Source organism: Ursus maritimus, unplaced genomic scaffold (genome assembly GCF_017311325.1).
Source record: "Ursus maritimus isolate PB19 unplaced genomic scaffold, ASM1731132v1 scaffold_16, whole genome shotgun sequence".
Classification (NCBI taxonomy): Eukaryota; Metazoa; Chordata; class Mammalia; order Carnivora; family Ursidae; genus Ursus; species Ursus maritimus.
In genome coordinates, this window is record NW_024424008.1 from 2,116,121 (window position 1) to 2,126,645 (window position 10,525).

The following is a 10,525-nucleotide window of genomic DNA, read 5'->3' on the forward strand; positions in this document are numbered from 1 at the left end:
ACAGAACTAACTCTTTTTGTAAAGATTTTATTTGTTTATTTATTTATTTATTTACTTACTTACTTAGAGAGAAAGAGAAGGTGTCAGTTAGGAGGGGCAGAGAGAGAGGGAGAGGGAGAATCTCAAGCAGACTCCCATCTGAGCATGGAGCCTGCTGCGGGGCTCGATCTCACAACCTCAAGATCATGACCTGAGCTGAAATGAACAGTTGGACGATTAACCAACTGAGACACCCAACTGAGATCCAAGAACTAATTGTTTTAAAAAATAAAATAGTTGAGGAGGGTATGTGTTGTGATGAGCCCTGGGTGTCATATGCAACTAATGAATCATTGAACACTACATCAAAAACTAATGATATGCTGGCTAACTGAACATAATAAAAAAATAAAAAAATATTTATGTATCTTTGAGATTTCAAAGATATTTTCATGAAATGGGAAATGTTCACAATATAACGTTAAGGGAAACAAACTTGAATACAAAAATGCACACACACCATAAACCCGGTTTTTTAAATGTGCACATGTTGGTTAAGTTTTCCTGTAGGGCCACGGATTGTTACAGGTTTGCTTCACTCCAAGAAACTTGGAAGACAGTGCCCTGTAACAAATATATCTGGGGCTGTTTGTTTGTTTTGCTCAGATTTTCAAATTTTTATTTTTCTTTTTCTAGATTTTACTCAAATTCCAGCTACTTAACATACAGTATGAATTAGTTTCAGGTGTACAATTTAGTGATTCAACACTTACAAACAACACTCAGTGCTCATTCCAAGTGCCCTCCTTAATCCCCATCACCTATTTAACCCATCCCCCTAACCACCTCCTCTCAGTTTGTTCTCTTTAGTTAAGAGCCTGTTTTTTGGTTTTCCTCTCTTGTCCACCCTATGTCCATTTGCTGTGCTTCTTAAATTCCACATATGGGGGAAATGATATGCTATTTGTCTTTCTCTAACAGACTTATTTCACTTAGCGTAATACTGTCTAGCTCCTTCCATGTCATTGCAAATAGCAAGATTTCATTCTTATTGATGGCTGAATAATTTCTGTTTTATATATATACCACATCTTCTTTATCCATTCATCAGGAAATGGACATTTGGACTCTTTCCATAATTTGGCTATTGTAGATAATGCTGCTATAAACATGGGGTGCATGTATCCCTTCAAATCAGTACCTTTGTATCCTTTGGGGAAATACCTAGTAGTGCAATGGCTGGATCATAGGGTAGCTCTGTTTTTAACTTTTTGAGGAACCTCATATCGTTTTCCAGAGTGGCTGCACCAGTTTGCATTCCTACCAACAATGTAAGAGAGTTTCCCTTTCTAAATAAAAATCTGTATACAAAAAAACCCTACACATGTTTGGATCAAATTCAAATGAAAACTCACCCTGCCATATTATAGTATATATTACAAAGCAATAGGAATAAAAATAATGTGGGATTGCTGTAAGTAAACTCAGTGATGGAACAGAAGCCAACAATGGAACAGAAACGCAGCCATATGTGCATGAACCTTCGTATATAATAAAATTGACATCTCAAATCAGTGGGAAAGGGATCAGTCATTTATCTCTATATGGAGAAAAATAAAGTTACTTAACACTGCATACAGAGGAATTTTTCAAAAATACTTAATATCCCGAACAGCACCTCCACCAACAAAACAAAAAAGTTTCAGACCATACACTGGAGCCTGGCACTGATGGACCCCACTCTGCTAGCAGTAACCCACACTTGATGGTACATGGGGAGTTCTGGGATACACCATAAGAGTGCTCACAGCAGTGTTCAGATGCTGGGGGGTTCAGAGTAGAAGATATTTATAAAAGTGAGAAGACACTATTTCTCATTTTTACAGTTGTTGGGACCATAGGAGTGCATACTAAATTAGTACCACCCCTTACTTTTGACAGTCTAAGCCACAAGCAGATATAAATACAGCAGTATGAAACATAAAGCACTAAGTTTTTAAAAAGTTAAAATGAGAACAAAAAAAAGCACCTTTTGTGATCTTGTGGAATATTTCTTAAATAAGAACCCCAGAGAAAATTTTTTCATAGAAAAATAGAGTTTCACTTGATCAAATTGAAGAATTTTTACTGAATACTGGACAGCATACACTAAAATTCACAGTAAATGACAGATTAAAGGAGATAATAGCAATATCTAGCCAGAAAGGGGCTCTCATATTTAAAAATGCAAGATTTTGTAAATACACAAGAAAAACAAAAATTAATACCAAAACCAAAGGCAGGGAATGTCAACATAAAATTTACAGCATGGAAATCCCAAATGACTATACAAAAAAATCTCAGGGATAAGGAGACATTCTAATTAAAGTAATGAGATAACTATTTTATATCTACCAAGCTTTAAAAAAAAGCATCAAATGGTGTAAGAAATGTGAAAAATAAAGAAATTTTAGGGATTTCTAGGGATATTTTCTAAATATTTTGGAGAGAAATTTGATAATTACTAGTGAAATTAAATATTTTTATACCATAACTTAGAAAGAAGAAACTCCTGCACATACAGCTATTTTAGGTCTATAAAGAGAAATGTACAAGGATATGGACAGCAACATTATTTTTGGTAACAAAAAATTATGCATCACTGAAGTGTTGACTACTCACATAAAGAGGGAAAATGCACATACTCGAAATTGAACAGCTGTTAAAAATAATGAAGTGACTTACACAGAGTAACATGCACAGACACTTAAAATTTAGTGTTGAGTAAAATCAAAGAATAACCTCACATTTATAAGCCAATACCATTTATATAAATTCAATATCCAAACCTATCTCCTACAAATGAACATTGCAGCTTAATAAGAACAATAGAGATTAATTAGAACAGTGTATTTTAAGAACACTGAAGCCTATACTTTTCTGAAGGGAAGAGAAATAGAAGCAATGTTGACATGTGCAGAAAAAAGAAAAAGAAACCCAAAGAAGGGGCACCTGGCGACCCTCGGTTAAGTGCCTGACTTCAACTCAAGTCATGATCTCAGGATCCTGGGAGAGAGTCCCTCAGGCTCCCTGCTCAGCAAGGAGTCTGCTTGTCCCTCATTTGCCCCACCCCCTGCTCATGATCTCTCTCTCCCTCCCTCTCAAATAAATGAATAAAATCTTTAAATAAATAATAAAGCAAAATAAGGTCTTTGTAGAAACTGATGATGATGGCACAGCATAGGGAATATGGGCAATGATATTGTAATAGCATTGAATGGTGACAGATGGTAGCTACACTGGTGAACACAGCATAATATATAAACTTGGCAAATCACTATGTTGGACACTTGAAACAAATATAACATCATGTGTCCAAGTAAATAAATAAAATCTTTAAAAAAAACTATCATGTGTCCACCATACTCATTCATAAACCATTCATAAAACCATTCATAAAAAAATGAAGAAACCAATGGCGCTTGTTCCCATAATGTGGGGATTTGACTAATTCACACAAAGTTCAAATGGAAATTAAAACTTTTTAAAGTGATGTGTCCTAGTATACAGTCGTATGCGCCTCACATTTTAAAACTCTTTAGTGCAACAAAAATTTTTGTAGGATTATCTCTCTGAAAAACAATATGCATTGTCTCAGGAATATTTGTTTCAAGTTTCTCTTGCATTATCATCATAATGCCATTATAAAAGTCATAAGTTAACGGCAATCAAGAGCCCTACAATGAGGACACTAACTGCCTACAGAATACATAGTCAACATAGGGCTGGATTACCGAGCTCCTTGCTTTTAGAGAGAACAAAAATCACTTTCTTCTCACACCTGACTACTTATCTGTCCTAAGAGGACCTCTTGGGCCCAAGGAATTAGAGAAGGAGAAGTTCCCAGAGCGTAAAGTCCCTGAGGCTCTGGAGTTATAACTACCCCAGATAACTTCAGGAACTAACCAGAACTCCAGGGGACCCCATGCTTCAATCCTCTGTAGGTGAGTCTGGGTAGAGGGTAGCTGAGAGGCAGCTATACTGCTATTAGCCAGAACGGGGTGAGGTGGAGGGATGGGGGGAATCTTTCTTTTCAGTCCAGGTCTGTACTTCTTTCCATTCCTAAGTCAGTACAGCTGAAGTAGTCTGAAAATAGGGGAGTAGAGACTACATCCTGTCTCAGGTAAGGAGGCACATGTGACAACCTGTGCTCTGGGACCTTCCTTTCCCCCTCCTCTTGCCTTTTCAGATCTTTTGCTGGGTGGTACCAGAGATGCAGAGAAGCAGGAATTTGTCCATAGGAGATAAATGGGGGGGAGCCTGGAAAGTGCTACATCTGCAGCTTAGTTTAGATGATTTGGGGTGTTCGACTGTACATATTGAAATGTAGGGACTTTGGGGCAAAGATTCTGCACACAAATGTTTGAATCATGGTGTAGGAATTAAATTTAATCTAAATAACTTAAGATGTTGAGGACAGAGACAAGTGGGGGTCAGTGAGAGTACAAGAGTAGGTCCTCAGATTAAGCTCAATCTAAAGAATTTCTAAAAGCTACTCCCACCAAAAACAGAAAATCATGCACAGATCCTAGAGTTATCTGTCATAGATTGGTTCAGATCAATGATGGTTAAAAATGATACTTGGGAGAGATATCTCACAAATCTGCATGTATTTATAGTGTTAGGCAGTCCTTAACAACCCCTCCACTTCTTCAAACAGGGCTTCCATACTTCTATGCTGGGGTCCTGTCCTGCAGCCTGGGAAAAAGCTTGTCCAGCAGGGTCTCTGCTTTTGTCATTGCCCTTCAACTTCCTAGGCTTCTTCATCCTGTCCCTACCTGGAACCAGAAGTCATTAGCTCTAGGTCCTCAGCCCTAGTGATGCTGTTGCCTAGCTCTGATTGCAATCCAAGATTGAAAGAGGAGGGGAAGAAGGACATATACAGTCTCAGTGGCTTTACTTCTAGGGCTGAGTAGGTATTTCAAAGCTTATTGGAAGAATTGTAGATTGAAGAACATGTAGGAACGTTCCAGGAAAAAGAGGAGAAAGGAAGAGTCGGTGAGTGGAAAGAAGAGATAAAATAATCCCTTTAAGTTGTACTCAGAAACATTATCCTGGCACTAGAAATAATTATCCCAAAGTTCTTCAGGAGACAAAGAGAACATATTTCTTGCTCAATTCTTCTCCATGTACACTAATGTCTGAATTCCCATTTCTTCCATGTGGCTGTACCCTCCCAAGGTCATTTCAAGATTTCCCCTATTTCCATTCAATGACTCTCTAATTCTCTCCAAGAATACTTTGAATACCCTGGAGAAGGAAAGCTTCTCGGAGATGGTGAGATTTGGGGCTATGACATGTAAGAATTAAACGTAAAAACTTTGCAGAGTAGGATCAGAGGATGTGATAAGCAAATGCAAATGACAAAACCTAAATGATGAAAGTGGGTTTTAGATGGAATATTTGGAATTTGGCAGTCTGCTTTTGAACATGTTGAGGGTGATGGTGGCAAGGTCTGGGTCGGCCAGGTGCTATTATTTTACGCCGCAAACATACAAGTGAAAGTACTCAAATAGAATGAGAGAGGGAAAGACCGAGTTGAATGAACATGATGCCCAGGACGTACAGAAGGTCCTTTGGTCAACAACTCATGACTGGATGTCATTTTTCTCTGGGTTTTAATCTTCATGACCTACTGCACGTCCAGAATCTCCCAGTCTTTGTAAGACAAACAAGGCAAAGAATAGACGAGATGCTGACTTGGGGAGTGGAGGGTATACAGTTTGTGACAGAAGGATAAATCAGAGAATATGCCCATGGAAATTGTTTTACAATCTTAATTGAAACCATGACTGGGTTGCTTCCTAGGGGGAAATAATAATAAGATAAACAAAATAAAGGGAAAGAAAGAAGAAAATTGGATTTTGATAAGTGGAAGCAGGAGTCAGAGTGGTAAATGTAATAAAAAGAAAAATTCCAGATTTTTGAGAACTGTTCAAGGACTGTATGAGCATGGAAGGAGGGGAGAAGGAAAAAGAGAGAAACCTAAAAATATATAGTATAAAATGACATTTAAGATATGCATTGCTGGGGCGCCTGGGTGGCACAGCGGTTAATCATCTGCCTTCAGCTCAGGGCGTGATCCCGGCGTTCTGGGATCGAGCCCCACATCAGGCTCCTCCACTATGAGCCTGCTTCTTCCTCTCCCACTCCCCCTGCTTGTGTTCCCTCTCTCGCTGGCTGTCTCTATCTCTGTCAAATAAATAAATAAAATCTTTAAAAAAAAAAAAAAGATATGCATTGCTACATCACTGTGGTAACACAGGACATGGGTATATTCATATATTCACTGGCTTTGGATCTAAATTTTATTTCTTCCACACTCGAACCCTACTAATTAAACAGTGGAAATATAACACCACTGAATCTCAATCTACCCATTTCAAAAGATATATTGTTAAAATGATCAACTTAAGGGGCACCTGGGTGGCTCAATTTGTTAAACATCTGCCTTCAACTCAAGTCATGATCCCGGGCTCCTGGCGTTGAGTCCTGCATTGGGCTCCCTGCTCTGCGGGGACCCTGCATCTCCCTCTGCTTCTGCCTCTCTGTGTGTGTCTCTCTCTCATGAATAAATAAGTAAAATCCTGAAAAAAATGGTCAACTTATCCTACCTACTTCAGAGTGCTATGAGTCACAAATGATACAATATGTTTAAACTTCATCCCCAAATTGCCAAAGTCACTACAAATGTATTCTATTAGCAAGAGAACAAGAATTGGGAGGCCATCTTGATCTCTTCTATATATCAGGTGGGAGCCATGCCTGGCACACGTCAGCTTCACAACCCTTGCCTGGGGAAGCAGAGGATCAGGAGTGAAGAGAGGAGTCCTGGAAGGGAATGCCATTTCTACCTCCTCTGAGAGCAAGCCCCAGACACAGGCAGGGTCTCTCTGATGGGGAAAATCTAACAGGAGGCAGCTGAGCAGGACTGGAACTGCAGTTAGGTAATAGAAAATCACAACTGGATACAAAAATACTATTCGAACCCCTCCAAGGGAAAAAAAAAAGTGTTTCCAAAAGTATGAAAATATCATTCAGATCTGGGGTCACAGTTTTATTAAAACCCCCTTCCTTGGCACCCTACCCCCACTCCAATACTATTTCTCCTCCATCACAGTCTCTGGTCAAAAAAATTCATTGTATCATGGGTGAGGTTTGTTTTCTTTTAATAGGATTGATGGGGCACACACATTATCATACAATTATTCATGAGATCCAGAGTATCCTAGAAATTACTCCAACCCAACCCACTGCATAAGCAATAAGATCAGTGTGATGCAGTACTGGTGGACAAGACTGTGAGATATAAATTCCCTTGTTGGTAATGTGATATTATAACATATCTCCTTGAATGCCAAATAATTTGGTGGGAAAAAGCCGTAGGGTATTTGAGTATAGGTAGAGGAAATGGAAAAAAGTTCCCAAACTGATATGCAATTTATGTTATATAATGAACCTAAAGAATGATAAATATGGAAGTACTTAAACTCCTAATGAAAAAATGTTTCTAATCCCACAAAATAACACTTTAACAGAGGCCTTGGTGCATGTACACAGATTTAGCTACAATGGACTGCATGGTTTGAAGGACCCCAGAAAGACCTGACCCTTACCTTTCATAATTCAGAGGGGTGAGAACCTTAGAATCCTTCACCCTTCATGTAAAGGAGAAGACTGGTTCACTTTATTTACAATTCCTTTTTGCCAGCCTATATCCAACATCAGAGTGACTCAGCCAACCCTACGCTCTCCTCATAGTTTGTGCAAGACCCTATCATTTGTTCTTATTTTACTCGTCCCCTGAATGGTTTTACTTTTACCTCCCAAGAGTAAGGACAATTTCTTTTTCAGTGTTACCCAACAGAATGCCAGGGGAGGAGGTTAAGTGATAAGAAAACATGGCAACATTGAACTGTGCATAGTAGCAGGAGAATGTGTACCTGGATTGTTATATTGAAAATGGAAAAATAAAACAGAAAAGAGATGCAAAAACTTTAAATATAAGTCTTCATCACCCTCAGGCTATTGCAAGCAGAACAATCAAATTTTCATTTTGTCTAATGGCGGGTATGACTCTCACATACCTATGTGGAAGTGTTCCTTCTCCTCTTAAGGTTATGTCTTCCCAAAGTTAAGAATCCTACAAATATGAAGATGTATAGAGGGAGGTAATAGGATTATATGGCAGGATCCATACCTCCCTCATCAAATGACTGTTTAGAGATCATGAAGACTAACTAAATTTATTACCAGGGTATCATCTTTTAAGTCTATAATTAAAGCAAACTATAGCCAGAAACTCAGAATGGGCATGGCACACAGAACCAAGGAGATGAATTTGAATCCCTTTTTGTGCTGGGCTCTGTTAGTTATCTGGGCATATTGCTATAGTTAAATTGTCATATGGCAGTCTATGTGGTTATTAAAAAACAACAAAACAAAACAAAGGAAGAAACTTACACATACAAATTTGGGGACAAAATTGTCAAAAAGTAGTTTACTAAGTAATTCCTTCTCTTTAGTTTCTGTGAAGAAGGAACAATTCTATTAAATATAAACCTTGAAAAAAACAAACATATATAAACAAACCATATTTCCCCAGTCCTGTATACTGCTTAAAGTGATAGGAATGTCCTAGAACCATGTCACAAAGAAAAAAAACAGATGAATTCATTTGGTTCTGGATGACCTGCTAGGACTCACCAGTTTCACCTAGGAGAGGCAAATTATTGTGAATTCATGTGTCTTGAGTCATACCTAATTTTTACCCTAATTTTACAGATCACTAAAAGAAAGCTGTAGGAATATAAGACAAAAGATGACAGCACACCAAAATGGCACCATCTCCATTGAGGTTTCAGAGTTCCTCCTGAATTGTTTTGTCAGGTCGCCCAGTTGGAAGTTCTGGTTGTCCCTGCCCCTCAGCCTCCTCTTTCTACTGGCCATGGGAGCCAATGGTGTTCTCCTGGTCACCATCCGGCTGGAGGTCTCTCTGCATGAGCCCATGTACTACCTACTCAGCATCCTCTCCCTACTTGACATGGTGCTCTGCCTCACCGTTATCCCCAAGGTCCTGGTCATCTTCTGGTTTGACATCAAGTCCATCAACTTCTATGCCTGCTTCCTCCAAATGTACATCATGAATTGCTTCCTTGGCATGGAGTCCTGCACTTTCATGGTCATGGCCTATGACCGCTATGTGGCTATCTGCCACCCACTGAGGTACTCATCCATCATCACTGACCAATTTGTAGCCAAGGCCGCCATTTTTATTTTGGCCAGGAATGTACTTCTTACTATGTTCATTCCCATCCTCTCTTCCCGGCTCCATTATTGTGGAAAAAATATAATTGAGAACTGTATCTGTGCCAACCTCTCTGTGTCCAAGCTCTCCTGTGATAACATTGCCCTTAACAGAATTTACCAGTTAATTGTGGCCTGGACTCTTCTGGGCTCCGACCTCATCCTCATCTTCCTCTCCTATACCTTCATCCTAAGAGCCGTTCTTAGACTCAAGGCAAAAGGGGCAGCTGCCAAAGCTCTGAACACATGTGGCTCTCACTTCATTCTCATTCTCTTCTTCAGCACCATCCTTCTTGTTTTTGTTTTTACCCACATTGCCAAGAAGAAAGTTTCCCCCGATATCCCCATCTTACTTAATGTCCTACACCATGTAATTCCTGCAGCTCTCAACCCCATTGTCTATGGGGTACGAACCCAGGAGATTAAAGTGGGGATTAGGAAATTACTGAGGAGGGTGGGAGAGAGCAGCAACTAATCGTGTTCTAGCTTGACTCTTCTCAACCATGAACACCCAAATCACAGTCGAAAGGCAGGGACATGGGGATAAAATTACAGTCCTAATCCTCTCTCTGGACATGCCTGAAGATATGAACTGCATGGTTTCCCTCTTACCCACAGTCATAACACACCTTTTACCTTCCATCAATTTCAGGAAGCGACTAAGGATACAGACGTAAAATTCTCGTCATGGTACCCAGACCAGGGGCTATGAAAGTTCATGAGCCGAGCATCACACTTCATTGTCTGCCCCTGATTAAATCCCATTTAGAGTCAGTGTGATGGAAAATCCATACTCACTTAAAGATGTGTGGCTGATGGGAAGTATCAGAACTTAAAGACAGTGCATGACTTTGGAGAAGTAAAACGAGATGAAAAAGCAACTGCTAAAAACTGTTGAAAATGACCATTGCGCTTTAATCTTTCCCCCAGGCACTCAAACATATTTATTGAAAGTTATTTTATGTCTGGCACAGAGCTAGAAAATGGGACTCTAACATACATAAATCTTGATCCCATTACTCTAAAGCCTAGGGGAAAAGCCAAAAACATGTAAAAATCAACGTAAGAAGAGTTAGATTAAAACACATAAAGAAGCCCAGAAGAGAGAGGAATTTGTTTCTGTAGGTGGGACTCCTTAACGTATCTGACCTCCTCCTTCAGTCCCTCAGTCAGAACTGCCTCCCTCACAGCTTCTCAAAAA

General features: G+C 39.3%; 1 protein-coding gene across 1 annotated transcript; it reads left to right on the forward strand.

The window, feature by feature from the left end:
* The first annotated feature begins 8,719 nt into the window (after window positions 1-8,719).
* LOC103681428 (olfactory receptor 56A3-like) lies at window positions 8,720-10,311 on the forward strand. The gene has a single exon (XM_008710990.2). The coding sequence runs from the start codon at window positions 8,840-8,842 to the stop codon at window positions 9,797-9,799; it is 960 nt and encodes a 319-aa protein (XP_008709212.1). The 5' UTR covers window positions 8,720-8,839; the 3' UTR covers window positions 9,800-10,311.
* Window positions 10,312-10,525: the final 214 nt, after the last annotated feature.

What these genes read in the sequence shown, in the direction of transcription:
- LOC103681428 (XM_008710990.2), top strand. Translation starts at nt 8,840, where the DNA reads ATGACAGCACACCAAAATGGCACCATCTCCATTGAGGTTTCAGAGTTC.